The sequence below is a fragment of the Meles meles genome, chromosome 11 (genome assembly GCF_922984935.1).
Source record: "Meles meles chromosome 11, mMelMel3.1 paternal haplotype, whole genome shotgun sequence".
Classification (NCBI taxonomy): Eukaryota; Metazoa; Chordata; class Mammalia; order Carnivora; family Mustelidae; genus Meles; species Meles meles.
The window spans coordinates 77070445-77088764 of NC_060076.1; the positions used below are offsets into that span (position 1 = coordinate 77070445).

At 42.8% G+C, this 18320-nt stretch overlaps 1 protein-coding gene across 2 annotated transcripts in view; it reads left to right on the forward strand.

Annotated features, from left to right (window-relative positions):
* LOC123952753 (transducin-like enhancer protein 1) overlaps nucleotides 1-18320 on the forward strand; it is an 86978-nt gene that overhangs the window by 19254 nt on the left and 49404 nt on the right. The window contains exons 5-6 of one of the 2 annotated variants that reach the window (XM_046022189.1): nucleotides 8765-8827; nucleotides 10440-10514. In XM_046022189.1, the coding sequence (XP_045878145.1) occupies nucleotides 8765-8827; nucleotides 10440-10514 (138 nt within the window). Of the gene's footprint in view, nucleotides 1-8764; nucleotides 8828-10439; nucleotides 10545-18320 lie in introns of both variants that reach the window. The other variant, XM_046022190.1, reaches the window with a different exon arrangement.

An 18320-nucleotide genomic window follows, 5' to 3' on the forward strand; every position in this document is an offset into this window, starting at 1 on the left:
CTACCAAAAGCTGTCTTTTTCCATCCTGGGACAAGTCGGTAGGATTTCCTGTGAACAGCACTTGCTCAACTCCATAACAAGGGTTTCTGAATAATGGAAACGTGCTATTTGGGCCCTGAAACAGCTGCGATGCTTTTGTCAAGGATGCATCTTTACCAAAATGACAAATTAAAGCCCAAATGCTCTGCTTGGCAACAGTTGGGTCAAAACATTTAAGTCATTAATTAGAAAGAACTGAAGGGGGAAATTTTTACACAAATACACAGCATTGCAGACTCAACTTCATCTTGGAAAATGCAACTGAATTCTTAAAAAAAAAAAAAAAAATGAGGGCAGCCCTCTAGTGGGGCCTGCCAAGCTTGTCATTTGCAAATAAATCAAAAGACCATCATTGCAGGACCGGGAACCAATGAATAGAGTTGCTTTGTCATTCTTTGATGGGCCCCACACTCAAGCCTGCTATTAAAAATGAATGCATCAAGAGGCTCTGCATTAAGAACATAAACAATTAAGGGCACTTGAGTTCCTCTGCTGAGAGCTGCCTCGAAGATACAGGAGAGCTTTCTCCGGAGATGCAGGCCCCTGCAATCTGCCTCGTGAGGAGCTAGAGAATGGGAGCAATTAGTGTTGCTATCTCCGCCCCTGCTGCCTTCAGCAGGGTTTTGTTGTTGTTGTTGTTTTTGTTTTTTTTTTCTTTCTCCCCTTCTTCCTTTTAACCCCTCCCTGTTTTCAGGGAAGCCTAGAGTGTGAAAGATGAGCAGAGAAAGGATGGAGTATGCGGCCAGTTGGAAAGGGCTCAGGTTTAGAACACGGTAGGAGCTGCCAAATGAGGGGGAGGTAGGACATAAAAGTTATTATCTGCCAGTAATTGGTGACTTCTGTTCTGATTAATTGAGCCACTAAAGGGTTTCTGTCATCTGGTATTCTTTGTTTTGTTTTAATCATAGGGTTTAAGAAGGGGCGAAACTACATTGCCAGGGACGGAATCATTTAAATGAATATTGTTTGAGGTTTCCCACAGTAGGCAAATGTGTTCCTGTGCTCCTGGATTGTGTACCTGCCATGGTCTTGTTTTATTAAAAAAACGGGCCGAGAAGGGTGCCATGGCCAGGCTCTGGAGGAGGGGCAGGTCTGGCAGGTCTGACCTCCCTGCCGGCTTGTTTCTTGCCCCACTCAGGTTTTGCTCATCTTTCAGCTCCTTCTCAACTGGGCACCTGTGCTGATGGATTAGGCGTAAGAGGAACTGGTGTGTGTGCTAAGCAGTGGATGCGGCTTTTGTCTTGGCAGAGCCTGTGGTTGTCAAAGTGGGTTCCCCAATTCAAGAGCTGCAGATTACCTGGGAACTTGTTGGAAATGCAGGAGCATGGGCTGCAGACCTCTTGACTCTGAAACTCTGGAGTGGGGCCCAGCCACCTGTGTTTTAACAAGGCTTTCATGTGATCCTGCTGCACCCTTAAGTTTGAAAACCACTGACAACCTCATTAAACCATTAAAACCTCAGAGAGACGCCAAGCCCTTTTCATTTGGATTTCCCCAAAAAGTGGTTAGTCCTTTATCGACATAATTATAGTTTAAAAAGAAAGCTAGTCTTATGCATTAGAATTTAAGATAAAACTACCTTTTCGTGAATGTGCTGGCAGAGCAAGGCACCATCATGGGAGACAGGCTGGTAAAAAGCCGGCCTTCTGAAAAAAGTCTGGAGTCAGGGAACTTTTCCTCTCCTCTGAAGGGCAGGGGAGACTCTTGGGAGATTATTTACAGTGCTTTGTATATATCATTTTAGGTATGCAGTTTTTATTCAAACATCCTGGATTTTTCTTAGGTATATCCACTGTCATCTTTAGGATCTAGAGATGTATTTGTGGATTTCGATTTCCTGGGGTACTAGATTGTCTGATGTTAGGGCCGACGCACTAATTCTGTCTGCCTGTGAAGGAGAGGATAAAAGTGCGGTTATTTGGGTGTCTACTCTCTATTTGTGTGCAATATATAACCGAAGTCCCTTGTAAAACTATTCTATCTTGCATGTCACTGACAGACGGGGGCCACTTCTTGGGGTCCTGCTGTTGGCTGAGGGATGGATGACATGCTCTTGACTCTGTGCTGCTATGGTCCCGTTTGGGCTGTATTGCTCTGCAGACAAGGCTGAGTTCATCAGCTTTGTTTCTGGCTTTGAGCTTGTGCCCATTTCCCGCTTCCACTTCCTAGAGAAAGGAGCAGGTAGAGGAAGTGGCTTCTAATCTTGCCTTATGACCCTGGACAAATCATTTCCTTTCGGCATTGGTTTCTCCACGTGTGATAAGAGGATTGTAAGAGGGCTGAGCACCCAAAGGGTTTCCGGCTCTGCCAGAATTGTTGTGACTCAGCGCCGTCAATCACGGGTCTTGTGGGCCTGACTGCTCTCCTCTCCCTTCCCTGTGTTGTCACAAATTTAAACAGTCAGTCATGGACGGTGTTCCCAAGGTCACTGGAGGGGGGAAAAAAAAGTTACTGATAACCCTGCCACCCCAGCATAATCACTGTTTTTATTTTTGGGTATCAAATTACAGCGCTTGGCCACTTACATATATTTAAAACAAAGTAGGCACACTGACCCCACATCTTTGTTCCTCCCCTCCTGCTTCATCTAGTAAATATATTGGCCATTTAAGCATCATTATCCATAAAAAATGCCCTTAATGGTTCCTGGCCATGCCTTTGGGTTGATGTAGTGTATTTAACCATTCTCCTAGCCTTTTTAGGCAACGGATTTATCAGGAGGGCAAATGTTATTTAAGTTTTGCAATAACTCTGCAGATGGTTGTGATGTGTGGAGCTGCTGTTCTATCTTTACCTGGCCCTTTCTCTTGCTTTGAAACAAGTGCTGCCATGAACAGCTTCATGCATGGAATGCTTTTCATCTGACTATTTTCTTGGGATACATTCTTAGCTGTGGGAAGCCTTACCAAAGGGTTTGAATAATTTCATGCTCTTGAAACACATTGCCCAGTTCTTTCCAAGGCGACTGTACCAATTTACTCTGTCATCAGTAATGTATGATTGTTCCAACTTCCCACAGGGCTCATCATTGTTAGATTTTATTAATTTTTTTTCTTAATTTTGTTTTAATAAAATAACTGGTGCGGAATGACCCTCCTTACATACAACAAAATCTGCGTTTTATTTGGTTGTCGGCGAGGTTGAACATGTGTTTTTTTTTTCTTCCTGTATTTCAGGCTGTCATTTCCCAGACCCAGAAACTTCTAGTCAGAAGGGCTTTAGAGATTATTTACTTCCTTTTCTTGTTTGCTTTGTTTTTCATGCTCTTGCCCGTTTATCTGTGGCCAGACACTTCTTCCCAACACTCCACTGTGTTTTTCTCTTGGCTTCCCGCTTGAGTCAAAGAAACCAAAAGATCAGTTTGCCAGCCCTCAGCACAAGCAGCATTTTTTATGATCCATCAATTTGCAATTTAATGGTGGTGGAGTTTCCCCTCCCTACGCTGACTTTGGGCAGGGTGCCACTGGGTTACTCTGAGACCCACGGGCAATCACTCCAGAGCAGTCTTGCCTTGTTTGGGGCTTCAGACAGGACTCCTTGTATATTACTCTGTGTGTCGTGGCCAAGTGTGCGGACGCTGGGGAGTGGGCTCTTCAGTCCAGTAGTTAGGCAAGGTGTAAGGAGTATGAAAATGTGAAGAGCTGAGCTCTTAGGAATCCTAAAATCCTAAAAGTTTAAGTTCAGATGCCTGGAAGAATATGTGTTCCGTTTAAGAGCCATGCACATTACACCAGGATTTGGTTCCTTGCTGGCCTTGGAGGTATTTGAACATACTGAACTCAGTTAAAATATACACGTACATGAATCTCATACCTCCCAAGACATGATTTCTTCCCGTAAACAGTCTTATTCAGACACTGTTCAGAGTTTATCTGGTTGCACCTTGATCATTGAGTTTAGGGTGTGTGGGGATTCCGTCTTGGTTCAGTGAAACATTCCTTTGAGAGTGTGTTGAATGTGTACCGTGCGGTCAGTGTGTGTGAGTGGAGCAGGTCTGGTGAGAAGCTATGTCTGCGTGGCAGTCTTGCTCTCATGCTTCCCATCCTGCGTGGAGAAGACTTTAATGCCAGAAGCTGTTAGGAAACTGTACGGAAGTTTTATGGAAACGTGATTTTATTTATTTATTTTTAAAGATTTTATTTATTTGTCAGATTGAGAGTGCATGTGAGCACAAGCAGGGGGAGCAGCAGACAGAGGGAGAAGCAGACTCTTCCCATTGAGCAGGGAGCCTGATATAGGGCTCTATCCCAGGACTCTGGGATCATGACCTGAGCAGAAGGCAGACGCTTAACCGACTGAGCCACTCAGGAATCCTGATGTAAGCATGATTTTAAACATACAGCCTTCATTTGCTAAATGACAAAGTGCTACGGAGGATCATGAAGGGCCTAGAGAAGTGTTTATTGGTGTTACAGAGCACCTTCTGTGTGGATTTGAGGAAGGCCTCGAAGGGTCAAGGTAAGAGTATAGCATTTTGTAATAGCACAGCTGTAGTTTGGCGTAGCTGCTCACTTGATACTGACGACATGCTGATGTCGATTGGCAGAGACCTGGGGCCCAGCCGTTGAAGTGACTTGCCTGAACTCACCTAGTTACTCATCTGCTGAGAGGCAAACCTAGGTTTTTGAATTATCAGGGCCAACCCCAAGGAGAACAGCAGATTGTTCTGGACAGGTAATTTGGATTCCTGCTGCCTCAGTGTGCGGCAGCAATCCATGAAGTTGGGCTTGACACTGGGGCTTTCACCTGCTGGTTAAATTTCTGGGCACCAGGTTGCTTGCAGATCCGGTTTGGGGTCAGCTCTTGAACACTTAAATGTTGTGGCTTTACGTTGTGTCCTAAATACAGGCACTTATTTAAGTGTCGGTTGGGACTACTAGCAGGTACCAAATGTATCTTCAGCTTTGGGCAGAAAGAGTGATTTCTAGGTGGAAAATACGGTTTGCCTTGTATACATACCCCCTCCCCCCCCCACCCCCACTGGAGTTGTCCAGCCTTCAGGGTAGGTAGAAGGCAGTCTTAAAAGAGCTCGAGAACTTTCTTAATACCTGCTTAAGCCGGGTCAGATGTCCAGTAGCTCCCAAACTCTATGGTCACAAGCCCAGGTAGCAAACTGCTGCCTGGTTAATTTGTGCTGAATTAAAGGTCTTATCAGAATATCCTTGCACTGAAGCAAGAGACAATAATAACTATTGTCTGTTTTTATGCTGCCATCCACACTATTTTAAGGGTGGGGGGAAATATTTATGAAACCCTCCCGGGGTGGCAGTGATGTTTTTAGAACTCAGGCACTGTTAGGGAGACAAGACACATCCTCACGCTGTCAGGAGGGTAGGTGTACTCTCGTTAGGGAGAATCGGGGTGGCTTGAAGAGTTTCAGGGTAAACCGGAGGGGAGATCTGAATTTAGCTTTGTGGCCCCAAATCAAGCTCGCTTGTTGGAGGCTAGTTTAAGATGAGGGCTTAGAGACCTGGCGGAGGAGGGGAGACAGCTGGGATAACGGCCTCCTATGTTGCTCTTATTTCCATTCTTTCTCCAGAGCATTTATTGAGAATTCCCAGGACAGATGGTATGGCTTTTGATGTCTCTTCATCAGTTTGAGCTTTGATCTTTAACCTTCTTTTTCTGCTTCAATCTTACTGCTCTCACCTAATTTATATTGTCTATACTTTAATCTGTACTTCTTTTATTTTGTTTTTAGGAACTCTGGTATTATTAAAGGTATATGAGTTCATTCCATTCAGGGTCTTAACTGTCCCCTGACACTTCAGTTCTACCTTGAAGCCATCCTGTGTAATAACACATATCATTATAATCACTAATTAAAGAGATCATCCTTTTTTCTTAAATTCCATTAGCAGCATAGGAAGAAAATTAATGGCATCTATGATTTTGGGGTATTTGAACCCTGACCTGAAAGCCAGGATCATAGGAAAAAATATTCTTTAGTAAGTGACCACCTAAAAATTTAAAGTTACCTCTTGGCAACAAATCCATAGGAAGCAAGGTGGAAAGACAAGTGGCAAGCTGGAAAAGCTATGGAAAGGGTTGATATTTGCCATACGGAAAGAACTATGACAAAAAGAATGATGATAAACATCAAAGGAAAGGTAAAGGAAAATAGTGGACCACTAAATATATGAAAAGACGTTTAGTTAGCTTCAGGAAGAATCTAAGTAATGCAAATAGAAACGAGGTCTTTGTTTTAATCTATTATGTGGATAGAGATTAAAAGAAAGGTCATTAAAACCCAATATTGACATTGGGTAGGAAAGCAAGCCCCCTCATACATGGGTGATACTGTAAATTGGTGACCTTGTCTGCTGGGCAGTTGATCAGCCTGTATTACAGTGTAAAACATGTATACCCTTTGACCCAGTAGTTTCACTTCTAGTGATTCCTTTCAGAGATCTGTGAAGAGGGTTATTAGACACAGAGTTTGTAATTGTGCAACGTGAGATGGAGTATGAGCATCCACTGATACCAGGAGCGCTTAGCCACCAGTATGCTTGTATAGTGGAATCATGGTCTTACTCATCTTTGTATTTATTGAGTGGGAGGGTATCCATAATACAGTTTTGGGTGAAAATAGCATACTATAGAAAAGCCATGTATCTGATGGGACGCCTTGGTATAGAAAGTATGTCTTTCTACTCTGGGCTTTGTACACACCCATGCTTTGACAGCCTGGAATGATCTTTCCAGAATCACCAGAATCTTATTTGTGGTTATCCCTGGATGATAGACTTAAGGTTCTTCTGACTTTCTTTTATATTTCTGTATATATATCTCATTGTGTGTCTGTATATGCTCAAAGTGAGTATATATCCTCTTTAAAAGTGGACCTTAGGGCATCTGGGTGGCTCAGTTGACGCCAAAGCATCCCCCTTTGGCTCAGGTGAGGATCCCAGAGGATCCCAGCCCACATCGGGCTCTCTGCTCGGCGGGAAGCCTGTTTCTTCCTCTCCCACTCCCCCCGCTGTGTTCCCTCTCTTGCTGTGTTTCTCTGTGTCAAATAAATAAATAAAATCTTAAAAAAAAAAAAGTGGACCTTAAGTGTGAATTTTGGAGAGGGGGAAAGTACAAAATGCTATTGGAATGTATGGTAGCTAGGGAGGAGGGAGTAAGGACCTACAAATCTGCAAGGGGCATCCCTACTCCTACATTTGCACCCAAATATATAGTGCAGAACCTTGTTGCAAAGGAAGGGGAGGCCTGCCTATACTTTCGAGGAGAGCCATGACCTTGAGTTAGCTTGAGTGTGTGGCTATGATCAAATGAGCTGGGTGGGGCTGACGCAGTTCTGTTTCTGCACCTGGTACAGCTGCACCCTTTTTGCATAGATCTGTTGCCCGGCTGGTTAAAGCAAGGTCATGGCTTTGCTCTCTATACCAGTCATTTCCTCCTTTCTTCCCAGACGAGGTCTGAAACCCTATCTCCTTGGTGGTCAGGGAGAATTGAGTTGGTTTGGCTTAAATCCCATCCCATAAAACCAAAGGCCTTGTTGCTCAGTTAACTGGAATCATCTTATAGGACAAAGGCAGCTCTTTTTAATGTACTTGATTATACAGTTTCTGAGTTTTCTACTTCATTTTACTTATTCTGTTCTCTGTTTCTCAAGGGCGTGGTCTGTATGCTTCATAATTTTCTTCTCCTCGTGTTCTTTTCATTGCCTAATTTGGTAATAGAGGTGGCGTTAGTAAGCATTGACAGAAAATGATGAAATAAATAAGGTCAAGTCTAGGACTCTTCTCAGATGACTTTTTTTTTTTCTTTTTTATAAAGCAAAGCTGGTTCTTCAGAGTTAGAGGAAAGCAGAGCTGCTTTGCATTGCTGGAGGAGGTTGGAGGCCAGGGGGCAGGTGGATTCTATCCTAGGCTGGAAGCAGACCACTCTTTATGGCCTTCCTTGGCCAGTTTGTCCCTTGCAGCAGAGGGACTGCTGTGGGTTTGGACCTAAGCAGGGACTTCTCCTACTTTCTTTACAAAAGCCTGTGCCACAGATAGTCCGTTAGGACACATTTTGTGACGTTGAGCTGACCCAGGGGCTCTCTCAGCAAGGTGCTTGCTGTTGATGCCGCATCATGGTGAGACTTGACAGAGATACCCAGCACGTCTCAATTTGACCTTCATGCTGGACGTGGGTTCTGTTTCAACAGTGTTTTCTTGGCCTGTTTGAGATAGTGAGACTCAGTGAAAGCTACTAACGTTAAAGTCATGTTTGAGTTGTGTGAGCGTTGGGACAAGCAGGAAGGAGGTCCCTGGGCTCCTTTCTAATGCTTTCTCACTCTGGACCTTATCTTGACGGCTAGACCCAGTTTGTTGGTGCCCCTGCCCCACTGGCTTCTGACACCAGTTGGAATGAACTTGCTATAATGACATAAAAATGCGGTAGTACACCGTAATTGAATAAGCATACGAGGGGGTTTGCACTTACCGGGTTAAAGGATCATATAGCCTTAAACCATGTAGATTTTCCAACTCAATTAAGCTACCCATTATCTTTTCTTTACGTGACCAATAAAGCGTGTGGTTATGTCTTACTTTACAAGTGAGATTAATATCTACTGTTTATCTCAAGATAAATATTAGCAGCAGAACTTGAGAAAGCAATTTTATGCACTCAAGAATGAGGCAGTGGAGGACTAAAGTGTTGGGTATGAAGTTTTATCTTTCTGAACTGATTATGAAGTATACTAAACATTTATATGGCTTTGTCTTTATAGACTGAAATCGCCAAGAGATTGAATACAATTTGTGCACAAGTCATCCCATTTCTGTCTCAGGAAGTAAGTAAAACTGTTCAGCTGTTAAAGTGCAATTATGTTGCTTCTCTGTTTGCAAATTAGCTAGTTTTAAGATGTTAATTTTATCACAAGGAACAAGTGTGAAGAACATCTGCTCCAGCTGAAGTGTGTAAGCCCCCTGCTATCCCATCTAGCAGAGCTAGATGTAAACGTGGTGTACATCACTGTAAACGTGGTGACGATAGCTCAACCTCAAATTAATTTTTTCCCCCCCGTGGAAGACTGCAAAGTGACGATCCAACATAAAACTCTGCTTTTCTTTGAGGAGTAGTATAAGCTTGGGAAGCTACTGATGATTGGAGTGTCTTTCTAGAGAGCTTTTCCTTTACTGCATTAAAAAAAAAAAATGGTTCCATCAGGGTTGACTTGACCATGGAAGCAGGTGTTTCATGTGTCCTTGGACATCAAGTCAGGTTCATGTGATGCTGTCCATGGAGGAAGCTGATGCTAATAGTCTGAAGGATAAAATAAGTGTTTGTATTGCCGTAACTTACAGTCCTATACACATGTAGGCCATTTTATTAAGTTACAAAGTCACAGAGGTTGAACTTTCTTATTTTGAGAGGGAAAAGCTCTTTATATGAGTAATCTGTGAAATGGACTCAAAACCAGTATATTTTAGTTTTGCCTTTAAGATTACTTTTGGATACAAGCTAATAAATGATAAGCTGTGTTCTCAGTGTGTCCAGGCTGCACTGAGACAATGAAAGCTTCCTGGAGCCACAGCTAGAACACGGGGTGTCTGTTCTTACCGGCATCTGCTGCTCCAGAATGGAGAGCAGGGATCCCCTCTGCCTTTTCCGGTGTAACATCTATTCGATGATGCACTTGAGATTTGTTGGCCTTTGGAATGGTGTTGTTGGACTTTAGTGATACTGGTTTCTACCACAGTCTCATGCCTCCCAAAGCAAAGATGTGGCTTGGATTTTATTTGTGGGTGGAGTTGGAGAGAAACATCGGCCCTTTCAGACTAAGCCATTTGTGGGTGAACTGTGCAGAGTGTTGGAAGCCTGTGAACTAAGAGTTTGGGGAGGGGGGGTTCCTTCCTTTTCCCCTCAGGAGGATGAAAAGGCTAAAGAAAGAAAGGAATCCCCAGAGTTTCCAAAAACTACTGGAGGGTTGAGATTTGTTGAGAAGTAATCAAAGATTTAATGTTTAAATTTTAAGTATGGAAGTGGGAGGTTTTAAACTGGCCGTAAACTTTACCTGCTCAAACTTAACAGCAAACCCCTTTTGCAAACCTGGCTGATCTTCCAAATCCCCAATACCAGTGATTTTCTAAGGCTTCAGTTACCTGTTTTGAGGTCTTTGATTTTTCTATCATTCCAACCCCAAAATTTCCATCAGAAGTTAAGTGGGGACTAGTTTTGCTTAGAAATAAGGGAAGCCCTGTCCTCTGTTTTCCTTTTCCTGCTGTCCATGTGTTCTGTGAAATAATCAGTGCTTGAGACACTTCACATTAAATCCACATTCTGCTGAATCTACACTGCATATGCTTTTATATTTTTGTTGTCGTATTTGTTGTTGTTATTGTTATTGGAAGGTAGAATGAAGTTCTTTGGCTGCCTTGCTAACACTTTTTCTTGTTTCAAAGCATCAACAACAGGTGGCCCAGGCTGTGGAGCGTGCCAAGCAGGTGACCATGGCAGAGTTGAATGCCATCATCGGGGTACGTGGCCTTCCAGGTCTACCTCCTACAGTGTGTATAACCAGCTTTCATTTCTTATTAATTTGATGGCTTAATCTCTCTGTGTGTATAATGTCATGTAGTTTTAACATTGGTCAGTAAGGGTTGGGGAGGAGGGCTCAGGTATGGGAGGTACATGGGGAAGACAGATGAGCATAGTAAGGAAGGTGATAGAAACACTTTAAGGAGGGGGAGAAGAATAGATCTACTGTTCAGTGGGAAGATAGATGCAGTTTATACCCTGACACTTAAACCACCCCTGCTTTCTTTATCAGTATTTTAAATACTTTCCTTACTTTAGGCTTATAACTTTGGATCACAGGGAGGTCAAGACAGGTCTCAGCATGATCCTTTCCTTTAGCCATCTTTGCTTTTGCCGTTTGCTTTCTGGGGTGTTAGGCCCTAGACGACTGTTTGCTCTTTCTCTTCCTTGTGCCTCTTGCATGAATTTTTAAGTGGCACCCCAATGAAAAGAACACTCTCTAGCCGTTGAAGAAGTGATAATTGTCTGCCCCAGTGCTCTCTAGCCTTTCACCAGGTTTTTGCTCTCCTGCCTTGAGTTCAGTTAGCGCTCCACACTGGCGACTGGTTGTCAATCACAAGTCATTTGCTCTGCATTAATGAGCCCGGTGAACCATGCGGAGTGTCCCGTCCCCCTCCCCTCCCCACCCCTCCCCTCCCCCGCCCCCATACTTCCCCCTGAGTTTGTCCTCACTGCTGCAGGCCCTGGGATCCCGCGACAGTTCTCATGTTTTCTCCCCTTCCAGACTAAGCCAAAGAAGTAGCTGAAACAAGGGACCATCCTTTCTGATTTTATTCATATGTGAGTGCCTTGAGAGGATTCAGATCACTCATTTATCAATTTATGTTAATTGCTTGTGAGAAGATGCCCTGCTGGTCTTTATAGTTCCCTCAGACACTTTGTAATGATAATTAGACATGCTGCTGTACGGATTAAGAGTGCCATAGTCCAATGACGGCCACAGACAATGGAACCAGTTAATCCATCAGGGTTTAAAATTACATCCCAACTGGAGATGGAGAAAAAACATAAGAGCCAAGGAGGATTAAAGAATGAGCCTCAGCTTGAAAACTCTCCTTTCATCAGTTTCTCAATTGCCGATCTGCAGTCGGGTTGCCTGTGGTAAGCTATTGGCAGTCAATTAGGTGAAATAAAGTGGGAGGGTGACCTTCATTTCCTTTTAATAGCTTTTTCCTCCCTGAAATGGGGAGCTTCAGTGGATTTTCAGCTTAAATTTTATTCAAGCTGCTTTATTACACTTGACAGCTTAGCTCTGCATAAACAATTCTCCCCCCCTCCTCTTCCCCCCAGACCCAGGCTCTGCCTTTCTACCCCCCCTCTTTAGATCACATTTTTGACTGTTACTTAGTGGGCTCTCTAATCACATTCAACAAAAAACACAATTACATCTGCATTTGTCGGCTGCCTTCTGTACCCTTTTCTTGTGTAATGAATTGCTTTATTTCAGAGATCAAATCAAATATTCACTGGTACTTTTGCATGTACCGTGTTTGATTAGCAAAGACTAATAACAAATTGTACTTGTAGCTTGAGCACAGAAATTTTTAACCCAAATGAATGAGGATGGAAAAGCCTGTTTTGATTAAAGAGAAACATATGCAAAGCAGTTCTCAAGTACCCAGTTACACTTTGTGGAACATGTTTGTTTTCTGATAGTCTCTAAATTTTTACATATCCTTTCTCGATGACGAACCTCGTACCCATAAATTCTCCGAGGCCCTGTTCAGCCCCACACGTTAGAAAAGGGGAAATTGTATTAACCAGATGTTTATAGGTAAGACTCCTTTTGAATTGAATCAGAAAATGAAAATGGCAGGTCGTTTGAGAAGGGCAGATGAATCGCTAATTTTATGAATGGCTTTCATCCAGGAAACATGTTGTTGAGATTATAAAGGCAGATTAGCTCTGATAGCTAGCGACAATAACCCAAATCAGGGAATTGGGCCCGGAGCACAAGACTTAACGCCAATTGTGTGTCTTCAGCCTACTAGCCTGTGCGGTTTTCCTAATTGTAAATTTTTGGCTCAGTCTATTAATTTATGTCAGAAGGCTCTTTGCAAGTTTGCGGTGATCAATAATTATCCTGCACCGTAAGTTTCATGCTCTGGCATATGCTTGATTTTTGCTTGAAAGGAATTGTGCGCGTCCTGGAAAATTGAAGTAGCATAAAATTGGGTTGACAATTCAGTGGACCTTCGCACCCCTTCATTGAACATGCAGTGTGTCAACCTGTCTCCCCAGAGGGGAGGAGGCTCCGGGAGGCTGTCTGTTCCTACAAGCGGCAGCTGCTCACAGAGTAAATGCAGCCTGGGTCTGATAGCAGCTGTCAGTATTGCTCAGGGACCGGCTCAGGATGAAGAACAATGGGAGAGGCCATGCTCTTCGTCCGCATCGACTTTCAGGCTAAGAAAAGAAATAGTAATTTAACGGTTTAGACATCTATTACAAGTGTGAAAGATCATGAAAGAGTAGCCTTTAAAATGCAAATGAGCCGAAACATTCTCATTCCCTTTAAGGTACAATCAAGGGGCTTACTGCTTGCTTGCTTGCTAGGGCTAAAGACATTTCTCTTTAGCAGGCCTGGAAAAAGGGAGATCTCAAGGACACCAGGGCTGCTGAGGTGGGCTCAGCTTCTGTCCTGGGACTGTGGAGTGCTCTTGGAGGAGGAAGAGAGAGTGTCCCTTGTTTTCCGTCCGTGTTGAGTGAATTAATGATGCCCATTTCTCACCAGCATGGAAAACTTAATTCTCCTACCTTACAGAAAATACTGAATTTTACACCTGTTCCACTCCAGACACCACCTGGCTTCAACTTACATAGATTACTGCTATTTCAGAAAGATAAGCCTCTTAGATACTTGATATTTGGAGAAACTGTGGGAATAGTTACTTTTCATGTGATACTTTATTTTTAAACAGTTGTGACGGATAGCAAATTTGATAATTGGCAGAATAACTACACCCCTACTTTTTGAATTTTGCTGTATATTAAGCTCTTTTCCTATTAAGTATGTTATGTTCTTGTAGCTATAGAAAGAGTATTTAATAATGCAGAGATCTTAATAGGCGAAGTTTTATGTGGTGTGACACACAGCTCATGTGCTCTTTAGAAAACAGGTTCGTGTGGGAAGGGAGCTTACTGGAGACTTTAATTTATTTTTTAATTAATAAATTTATTTCTTTTTTCGGTACAGTCTCTATGATGTAAGCAGACTTTCCCAAAGATTTTTCCTTCCCCAATTTGGAATTCTATTAAAAACGCTCAAAACAAAATAGATTTTTAGATGACAGCACTTTGTGGAATGGTTGATGTCTTCCTGAAGGCAGGGAAAATGATTGAAGGATTCTTCGAGATCACTTTCCTTTGTATTATTTGAGGGAGCTTGGAACTAAGAACTTTCTTCTTCTACTTGCTATGTTACTATTTGATTTTAGTTGAGATTCGGATTCCAGATAATTAGCGTTATATTTTAGTGGATTTATATCACATGTGGTCTCTACAGATCATATGGATAGAGATGCATATGTATTTGTTCACACAGGCTTTTTTTAAAAAATTGAGGTATAATTTATATGTTGTGAAATGCACCAGTCTTAAATATATAGGGTGATCGCTTTGGCATGTGCACACACCCTATAACCCACACTGCTTTCAGGGTTGCAGATTCTCTCCTACACCCCAGGAAGTTCCCTTGTATTTTTTTTCACCTGGTGTTTCTCTACCCCCAAAGAAAGATGGTTGCTTTTTGATTAGAAAGTAAAATATGACTGGCTAAGTGAATTTTTAAAGATACAATTGCATGATCGATGTCCACTTGCTTGCAGGTACTGGCTGGCCAGCTCCATGGCGCTTTGTGCTCATCTTTCTCAGAGTGTTTGTCTTGTTTTACCTTGCGCAAAGGTAGAGCATGCATCGGGGATTGGATGGACTTGAGTAGGACGCTTGGTGCTGCCACTTGGGAGCCTTGTGACCTCGTACAATCAATTAACCTCCTTTGAGTATCCCCATCTGCAGATGGGTAATACCATCTACCCAGCATGGCTTTTGTGGGGATAGCACCCTGGCTGGCAGCCTTTATCAAGCATGGTCCTGACTCCTTGAACTGTGGTTCTGTCTACCATGTTTCTCTGAGTGCCTGCAATAGATCTGTGGGTCCGGTTGGCCAAGACTCCGTGAGGGGTGGTGGCTCGGAGCAGCGGGTTACTTCCCCTCTAGTCTTTCCTAGTGATTATATGGGTGTCAGTGTTTGAGATTAGACCCATTCAGATGCTCTGCTCCTGCCACTCAGTTGTCATGCGTGAACAGCTTTTACTCAGGATGCAGCAGTGAAGAACCTTTGGCTATTGAACTTGATGAACAGACTTAAGGTTCAAAACAGAGGGGGAAAAGTTGAGTTTTGGGAGCAGGTGGAGAGAAAATTGAGAAGCAGAAGTGAGAATAAGACATCGTTGGCTTCCTTACTTAGGAGAAAGGAGAATAAGGCCTTTGCTGGCCCTGAGGGGTCGCACAGATCATTGTGATGGAATTGGAAGGAGAGAGAGTAGAGATGGCCATATGAGCAGTGGGAATTGTCTTTCTTTTGCATACCGCAGAATGCCTGATTTTTGACAGCTGCCACAATGCTGACTGTCGAACGTAAGAAAACTTGAGCAGTTTCTTATAGTAACGCCTGTGAACATCAGGAACTCAAAACATTCGGGGTTAGTGTTGGCCACCTTGCTTTTCCCTTCTCATTTAGTTGGACCTAGTCTGACTTAATTTTCGACGAACAGAAGAACTTCTGTCAAGGCCTTTGGGGATCCAGTTATTGGTCAGATGTCTGTATCCCTGCTTCATAGGTGAACATAAAATTCTCTGTACTTGGAAACAATTTAGTGTGAACTGAAAGAAGTCTAGGGGCTTTTGGAATGTCTGTCTGTGTTTATGTAGGGTATGTCTATGAATACAAACTCCTGATGTGTCTGTAGAAGGAGGCTTCCTGTCCTTAAGAGATTGAGTTGTAGACCTAAAGTCTCCCCATTGTTGCATGAGATGATTGGTTTAAGGATTAGCAAAATGTTGGATTATTTTTCTCCTCCGGCTGTAGCTGTCAGCTATCTATAGGATTGTAGTGTGTGAAGTTTAAGAGGATGAGGTTAGCCTCTTATTCTTATGAGTATGCAGTTAATCCCTGGAAAGCCCATCAATAACCCAGCTGTAGGTTTCTTTATAAAACAAATTCACCCTCAGAGAATAATGCCTAACCTGCTACCAAGAGCAGAAAATGACAGGGCTACAACTTGCATCGATATTCTGGCTCTCCTAACTTATATTTAGTGATCAGTCCAGCCCTTCTATTAATTTTCCATGGAGAAGGAGCAATATTGCAAGTCTGGTACTTCTCCATGGGTTCAAGTTAAATTTTTTACTGGGAGTACAGGTAGGTATTGCTGACAAATGCAGAGCTTGATTTCAATGTCTGGGTCTTTCCATATGGTCAGTATGCTTTTTAGTTGCTAGAAAACTTGTTGAGGCATTATTCACTTTTTAATTTCCTCTCGTACATTCATATGATTTGTACTTGATACCTTGGAAGGAGGCATTTTCCTGTTCTCTGTCTTTTCAGAGTAGAAAGTAGAGCACTGCATTTTAAGAGTTAGACCTATGTGTTTTTGTTGGTTGTTTTTTTTTTTTACATTGATATATAATTACATACCATGAAATTTGCCTTTTCAAAGCATATGAATCAACGGGTTTTGGTATATTCACAAACTTGTGGAACCATCACCACGAATTCTAGAACATTTTTATCATTCCAAAAAGAAACCCCATATCCATTGGCAGTTATCCCCTTGCCCCCCACGGGCCCCCAGTACCTACAACCGCTGATCTTTCTATTTCTGTGGATTTGCCTATTCCAAACATTTTGTGTAAAAGGAATCCGCTAACACGGGTCTTTTGTGGCTGGGTTCTTTTACTTCGTATAGAGTTTTCAAGGCTTATTCATGTAGTGTGTACTTTAGTCCTTATTGATGAGTAATACTGCATTGTATCAATACACCACCTTTATTAATCCAGTCACCAGCGGGTGGACATTGAGGTTGTCACCAGACTTTTTGGCTGTTTCTGAATAATGCCGCAGTGAACACTGCATACATGTTGTGTGGACCTGTTTTCTTTTCTCCCGATTGAACGTGTCATGGCTAGGTCATGTGATAACTCTGTTTAACATTTTGAGCCACTGCCAGACTGTTTTCCAAAGTAATGGATGAGAATTCCACTTTCTCAGCATCTTCTCCAACACTTGTACCTGTCCACCTTTTTTGAGTGTAGCCTTTCCAGTGAGTGTGATGTGGTATCTTTGTGGTTTAGATTTGCAGATTTCCCCGCTGGGTAATGATGTTGAGCATCTTTTCATCAAAACCTTCCATGGCTTTAGAAGAGGGTCTGCCTAAATAAACCTGGCTTTTTAAAACTTCATCAAATTCAGGCCTTTCCAGCGCTCTGATCATTGTCGTCGCTGTCATCCTGATCTGGGGCAAGCAGGACACGCAAGGACGTCAGTGATGATGCAGGAAGAGTTGGCCTTTGTGAATTCTCCGCAATGCAGAAAGAGTGAAGATGAGTTCAGGTCTTTTTCAGAGTTTTAGGCCTTTATCCAGGTGCCTACCTCTATACGGGACATCAGTTTTGCCTGTGTGTCATTTTCTATGTGCTCCTGCATGGAGATGGGGACTTTAAGGGGATTTTTTTTTTCTTTTTTTAAAAACTATGTTCAAGTGGCTTGAGAATTCTTGGCCCCTGTAAGTAGTTTCTGCCTGTTTATCACCCTTGCCCCTCTTCTGGAGAGAGGCCATTCACATAATGGGAGGTTTTCAGATAACTCATACAGTAGTGTCCTTGATGGTTCTGCTCCCACACAGCTCTTCCCCACTTTCCCAGCTTGTTTACTGTAGCATGCCAATTTTCTCCTTCTGCACTCTCCCCAGATAAGAGCGGAGTGTTTTAAACAACAGGGAAATAGCAGAAATCGAGGAAGAGGGATTTGGAGAGAACTGTCAACAAATGCTACTTTTCACATTTTTTTCCCCTTTTAAAAGTGTTTAAATACCAAATGCTATAAATGCCACTTACTGGCACGCTCTTAACACGAGAGATGCTATTTTGGGGGCATGGTTTCAGTTCTGGTTGGGTTCAGTCTGTGCTCTGTGTGACATGGTTCTCCCTGAGGTTACAGAGTCGGGTAGACTTCCAAAAATTCAAGTTGATTCTGTGATTGGTGATAAAGAGCTTGGCATCTCTGGTAAGGTGGGTGTTGGTCCCCCTTTTCCTTCTGGGTGTCCTTTCCTGTTGTATAGGCATCTCGGTGGCGATGAAGCATGTGCGACAGCTGTTTTAGAAACACAACTGTGGAAGCCACGGCATCATTACGTTAAAGCTCTGAATGTAAACAGCAAAGTCAATTTCATTATAGTAGCATAATTGACCCAGGCTGCACTAGGTAAAACGCGAATTAAAATTCTGAATGCGTGGCTGTTGTTTGACATGGATGAGGTGACTTTATTCATTGTGGGTTTTCATTATCATTAACTCAGGGTTTGGTGTTTGTTTTCCTTGTCTCACTCCCAGCCTGTCCACATTGTTTGGGTAAGAGCAAGTGCATGTCTCTCCTTCTGTGAACAGCAAAACCTTCCTATGACCCCGTTTGAGGCACAAAACACCAGTATGTGGACATTTCCAATGTAGCCTTTCTAAAATCATTTGAT